General features: G+C 45.9%; 1 protein-coding gene across 1 annotated transcript in view; it reads right to left on the bottom strand.

The window, feature by feature from the left end:
- Positions 1–223: 223 nt before the first annotated feature.
- The window catches only part of LOC104164733 (CLIP-associating protein 1-B-like), a gene marked incomplete at its 5' end in the record, with an annotated part of 31,405 nt that continues 25,278 nt past the window's right edge, over positions 224–6,350 (bottom strand). The window contains 3 exons of the mRNA XM_009704166.1: positions 224–570; positions 2,341–2,457; positions 5,402–5,608. Coding sequence (XP_009702468.1) covers positions 484–570; positions 2,341–2,457; positions 5,402–5,608 — 411 coding nt within the window. The remainder of the gene's footprint in view (positions 571–2,340; positions 2,458–5,401; positions 5,609–6,350) is intronic.

Raw genomic sequence — 6,350 nt, 5'->3', positions numbered from 1 at the left:
GCACGTTAGACAAGCTGCAACAGGGAGTACAAAACAGGACCACAAGACTTGCAAGAGGAGGAGAACCTAGCCAGAACGGCTGCAGGGAGAGAGCAGGTAACTAGCACACAGAAACCAAAACTGGGTATGAACTAAACCAACAAGATTTGTTTGACCTTTACGCGTGTCCAGGTTCTTGGACTCAGTTTTGGAACGCTAACCTAAACATATTTCTGAGATTTCAGCAGGCTATACAAATATGTTTAAGTATGGCTTTCTGTTGTTCACTTTTAATGAAGACTGCAACACAGACCTTGCTTCCTTTACATTCAATACCAGTAAGATTCTACATAAAAGCTTTTAAAGGGACTAAAATACTGATTGCAATAAATATCTGCATGGCCTCCTTGAGCTGATGGAGCGCGCCAGTGAAGAGTAGCAGAAAGGTCTCTGAGAGGCACCGTTGATTGCTTCTAAGTCTACACATATGTCCACATATCTCCATTAACTGTGCGTTGAAACATCTGAAGAGGAACTGCTGTTGCTGTTGGTGGTCTGGGCCCTCTTTATGTACAAGTTTAGTAGCTTCATCTGAAAGAAACAAACAAACATCAGGAGAAGATGCCAGGAAAAACAGGAGGACAAAAGTTGACTGCAAATCTTAAAACTCTCATTTTGCAGTGAATTCAGTTTTGACTGAGCTGATGCTGGGCTCTCTGGAGAAAAAGCAGAAGCAAAGCTGAGCGTATTTCAGAACGCATAGAAACAGGAGGGTATGCCTAGTCCCACTGAAGTCACAGACAGATTTAGTAGGATTTAAAAAAACCTCTTGCATTTCACTTCAGCAGTCATCAGTTCACAGACCTCAATCCTGCAGCCTGCTCTAGGCAAGCAGGATTCCCACGGAGGTCAGCAGGGCTGCAGGCACACTGGCGATCCGAGCGCCACGGTCCCTCCTAGGAAACACCCTGAACTCCCCATGCTTTATAAAATGTTCATTTTCAATGACATTTCAATATCTTCACTAACGTGGTACATCTAGTGAAACTGCAGCTGTTATGACTATATACTTCCTTTGCACGGCTTTGTTTTCTTTTTCTGCCTTACCACCTTAGCTCCAGATCCTGCAATGACTCATGCACACATTTAACTTTAAACATGCAGGCAAGTCTGCGTAAACCCAGAAGAATTACTCACATGTTTATAGTCAGTTATGTGGTGGAGTTAAGCCCGTGGCACCCAGGGCATTGGGATAATAAAGTCTCTACAACATTTTATAGGGGAATTTCCTAACTGCCCAAGTATAATGAGGTAAACCTCAGCACCCATAGCTGTCTCTTTCCAGAGCAATTTGGAGGCACAAGTAATTTGTTTAAAGACAAGAGAACTCAATTCAGAAATAAAATCCAAGTGTCTTCAGTCTCAAGTTGATTTGGCCTACACTACACTTCCTACCCATTAAAGAAATTATTGCTTCAAAATAACAGAATGAAGCCCTCTGAACTAAGTAGCTATTCACACGCAGGGGTTTATTTCAGAAACAAAAATGCAGAATTCATCTTAAAATTGCATAGAAATCTTGGGTATCACGACTTCAAACAGGACAAGTCTTGTGACAGCTTCCTGAGCAGCTCTGAAACGCAATCAAACACCGCCCACTTCAACACAAAACGCCAGCTCTTGCCTGAAGGGCAGAGCTGAATTAAGGACTTGGTTTCACTTGCAGCATCAAGTCAGAATTTGAGCTTTGATGCTAACCTGGCTACAGGGCACAAAGTCCTTTGAAGGGTCACCTGAGCTTCCTGGTGTCCCAGGAAGAAAGGGACACATGTGCCATGCTACTAAGAGTGAAGCTTTACCTGCATTTCTACCAGCCCTAATCACAACCTGCTCTCCCACCCATCCCAGCCATGCATTCCCACCACTCTTTGCACTAGATTACTTCTGTAGCCACAGAGCAGACTGTAAGCTAATTAATTTATATTGCAGATCTGGTTTTCAGCCAGAGCAGCCGGCTGATCCAACTCACTCCACGGTCACCCCTGGATGCAAGGCCAAAGAGGCAAGGTAAACACGGCTGTAGTGGGAAGGATCCGCTCGGTGACAGCTTGCAGTTACACAAGATCAAATGCATCAGGAAACCAATCTCTGAACACTACCGAATTTTTCTTAGTGGGATTTTAAATGCTCACACTGCTGAGCAAGTGCTGTGCTGTTTAGCGGTGTTTGGCAGGGTAAGATAGGACTTAACATACAGGGAACTTGACCCACAGCTACCGTGAAGCCACTGGTCTTGCTGCTAGTAGTACAAGCCACTCAGCTGGCTATTACCAAAACACCAGAGACATGTTACTCTTGTACCTTGCTTCCTGTGAGTTGTGCGAGATGAGGTTTCAGTTCTTCTCCAATTACTGAATAAATTGCCACTAGGCAAAATACACTAGCTTTACGGACGCTGCTCTCCGTATTATCATAACCCTAGGAAACAAGAAAAAAAGGTCAGAAGTCAAACAGCACTCACCAGCATCCTTCCCGAGCAATATACTAAAGAGCTGATGAACATTTTGCAAGTGTGGCTGACCTAACAGATCAATAGAAAGGCCCTGCTTAACATTAACAGTATGCAACCTGAATATTCAAAGAGTGAGAGAATACAATCACACAGTACATCCTATTTGTTCCTTATATTATTAGTTATTACTATCATGTTATAATTTACTAATATCTTGTTCTTTATAGCATTAAGCAACAACATGCAGTTTCCCAACATGAGCTTAGGACTCTATCAAATACGCACATTCCTGTGTCCAGTTCAGATGACCGTATGCTATCCTGGATGGTCAGGACTTCTTGGAGGGGAACTCCTGTGCTCTCAGCTTGCTTTCAGAAAAAGTGTTAAACACTGTGCTACACACTGAACTGCCTCTGTAACCTGGAGCTTTTTGATTATTTATCAGGAAATACCACAGAAAAGATGTTGAAAGACCCCTGTAGGTGTGCCAGATCTCTGGCAGCTTCAGGAGAGCCCAAGCTAGCCACCAGTGGTGACAGCAGTCCCATACTCAGGCAGTGGTTTATCACTAAGCTGCCATCCCACGAGAAATGCAGACATCACTTCAGCCTGCGGGATACTGGCTCCTCCGGATGCAGGGTGACCTCTGCCGGGAAAGCTGGGAGGAGGGATGCAGCACAGCTGGGGCTCTTCTAGCTGCAGGGCCAAAATATAGTCTGAAATGACAGTCTGCAATCCCAAAGAGCACTGAACTAGAAAAGCAGGAGACCTAGGTGAGCTCAGAGAAACACCAAGCTACTGGGGACCGAGGTGGAAAAAAGGCTGAGCCCAGACCCGCAGCAGAACACCACCCACAGAGACACAACCCACTGCTGGGACGACAGCTGAGACACAGGGCGCTCTCTGTGGGTCCCAACTCACAGGCTCCTGAACAACCGAGGTGGAAAAAAGGCTGAGCCCAGACCTGCAGCAGAACACCACCCACGGAGACACAACCCACTGCTGGGAGGACAGCTGAGATGCAGGGTTCTCTCTGTGGGTCCCAACTCAAAGGCTCCTGAACTCATCAGATGCTTCTGCTTGAACTCCAGTTTCCCTATGGATCAGATGCTTCTGCTTGACCTCAAGTTTCCCTGTGGGCCTGGCATTTTGCTTATGTGTGCATCCCAAATCACTCCCATGGGGGCAGGCAGATCCGTGCAGTGTTGAGGCCTGAGAGGGCTGTGTGCCGGTGGGCACTGGGTTGGTAGAGCCTGCCCCATATGCACCAGCAGGACCATCACCCCACCTCTCCATCTGCCAACTTGTTTGCAAGGCAGCAGCTGCTGCTTCTCCTGGCATTTATTAACATTACCCAAGGGTTAGAGCATTCACTCAGGGGATGATACGGGCTCAAAGCTCTCTTCGGCCTGAGGGTGTCGAGATGCAGCACATGGGAGAGTGTCTTATGGCCCAGCTCTATCCCCCTGGCTCTGAGGGAGCCAGAGCTCTGCATCGGGAACAGGGTAAGCACCATGACTCTCCCCCACCAAGCCCTGTTCTTGCCTGGAGATCCCCAACTGTTCATGAGGATCCTGCTCCAGGCTGCTGAGCTGCATGCTGGTGCTCACACTGCTGCTGGCCAATGTTCCTTGCCTCTTCACCGCTCTGCCAGTACCCTTGGCATGGTAAACAAGCACACAGGTGATGCCCTCCGCACACAGTCCTTCAGCCAGAAGGATCCCAAAATACTTCCCAAACACGAGGAGTAGATTCCTTCTATGACTTTCTAAGGTCTGGAAATATCACTGGCAAACTAGGCTCCAAAACAAGATTGGTTTTAAGACATGGAAGCAATTTGATAAAACAAATATAACTGTTTTTAAAGGCATGCTGCTCCCAAACTTTGCCAGTGCATTGAAGCTCTACTGTTCAGATTGTTGTCTCCAACAATTAAGGCTAAAAACTTTTTACAACAAAAGTTTAGATCAATACAGAATTGTCCAATTCCCAGAAGATGAGATTTAAGAAAAGAATTGCAAGAGCTGACACTACAAAGTTGTGAGGAATGCTAGGATGCACAAGGGGAATTTTTAACTTCTCTTGCCCTTCCAATTTTTTTTAATGCTCACAACAAGGAGGCTTCTTTAGCCCATAGTTCTCCACTGAAGCCCTACCCACTCAAACATGTTTCCCCTTTCACATTGTCCAATTTGTTCCTGTCACAATCTCTCCCCAGTCAACACACACACACACACACACATTCTGTCTCCTCCCTCCCTGCTACCTCCCCTTATTTCCTTCTTGTCTGCAGCCTCAACCCAGGCGCTGGCACTGCCAGTTGCTTGTGCAGGGGAACAGTAGACAACACTGCTACAGCCAGTGCTGGGAGCTAAATTCACAATGTAAGCCCAAGCCTTAGCACTGGCAAAAACCCAGCTCCCCACCCACCCTGAGAAGGTTATGAAAGAGGCTGAATGAAGTCAGCAAGGAGTTCGGTCCTGATTTTGGAGAGGAAAAAGGGAAGGACCAGCCTGCCTGCTGGGATTCAAATTCAAGTGCAAAGCACAACCAAAGCATGGAACAGCTCAGCAGAATTAAAGGAGGCTACACGATGCTTTGCTTGGTATGTACTAAGACAGTATAAGATGTAGCTAACTCCTACTCTCAAATTTATTACATGGCTGCTACTGACTTATTTAGGAGTTGGGCCAAAGTGTCTAATTGTGGAATATACACATAAAAATCTGAGTTTTCTCTTCTTTAAGATTAAAAACATCAAAAGCTCAAATATAAAAACTTAGAGGGATTAAAACTTTAATTTACCAAAATCTGGCCTCAGAGGGTCCATTGTTCTCTTAGGTCACAGACCTCACAAATTACTCAATGGTAGTTTGCGCTCAGTAGCATTTGTGACATGAGATTCCATACCTGCAACAATCCAGGAATGATATCAGGAAGGAGCTGATGCAATGATTCCTTGGAAATCCTCTCGATGACTTTTGTCTGCATTTTGATGGCAGCTAGGTTAATTGGATAATCTGCAGTCTGAATGATAGGGCAAAGCACCTTGATGCATTGCTCGGGGTGGATGGAACTTGCCAGAGTGGAAGCAGCTTCTTCAGCAGCTCTGACGACCTGGAATGAAAGCAGAGCAAAATTTTATGTTAAGGAGGTCACACTTCACAGCCAACACCACCAGCGTGTACTCGGAATGGCTGCCAGGAAGCGCTTGGGGATGTTCATTAACACATCTGCAAGAGGTTCTATTGAGAGGCAACTGACTCCAAGAATCCACACCCTTCGCCTCCAGTGACATCTTTGTTCCAGCCAGCGGTAAGAAGTCCATCCTGCCTAATGTAACTGTGTCAAAGTTCTGGCTAGTTTGAAGGAGTCATCTGTCACCCAAGATAGATAGGCACTCCCATCCTAGGAGAAATGACAGGATGACATCTCTCCAGCCACAGTAAAAGAACCTAAACTCACCAGCTTAGACTTAATACAAAATTTATCTCCTTCAACATTATAATGAATAACACCACTGCACGTTTTAGTATGCATCTCACCTGCCACGTGCTTAGGTGACCAAGCTGAGATGTGTCCTGCCATTTCCCAGCTAAACTATGCTGTAATCAAACCCAGGCTACAGGCACAAACAGGCTTTAGGGTGTCCCTGAACAGGTAGCTGTGCTTTCAGCACATCTAACCCATTAAGGCAGCACTGGGATCACTGTAAAACACGGGAGCAAGAACAAGAGGAAACAGTGGTAGCGCACCTTTTGCAACGATAGCCCACACTGTAAAGCAGTCATGCAAAACAAGGCAGATCCTAAATTCAATTCCACTCTTACCCTAAGGAAAGGCAAAGTCACAACTTTCA

The sequence above is a fragment of the Cariama cristata genome, unplaced genomic scaffold (assembly GCF_000690535.1).
Source record: "Cariama cristata isolate BGI_N322 unplaced genomic scaffold, ASM69053v1 scaffold297, whole genome shotgun sequence".
Taxonomy (NCBI): Eukaryota; Metazoa; Chordata; class Aves; order Cariamiformes; family Cariamidae; genus Cariama; species Cariama cristata.
Note: the sequence above shows the minus strand (reverse complement) of the source record. Positions and strands in the feature narration are given on the sequence as shown.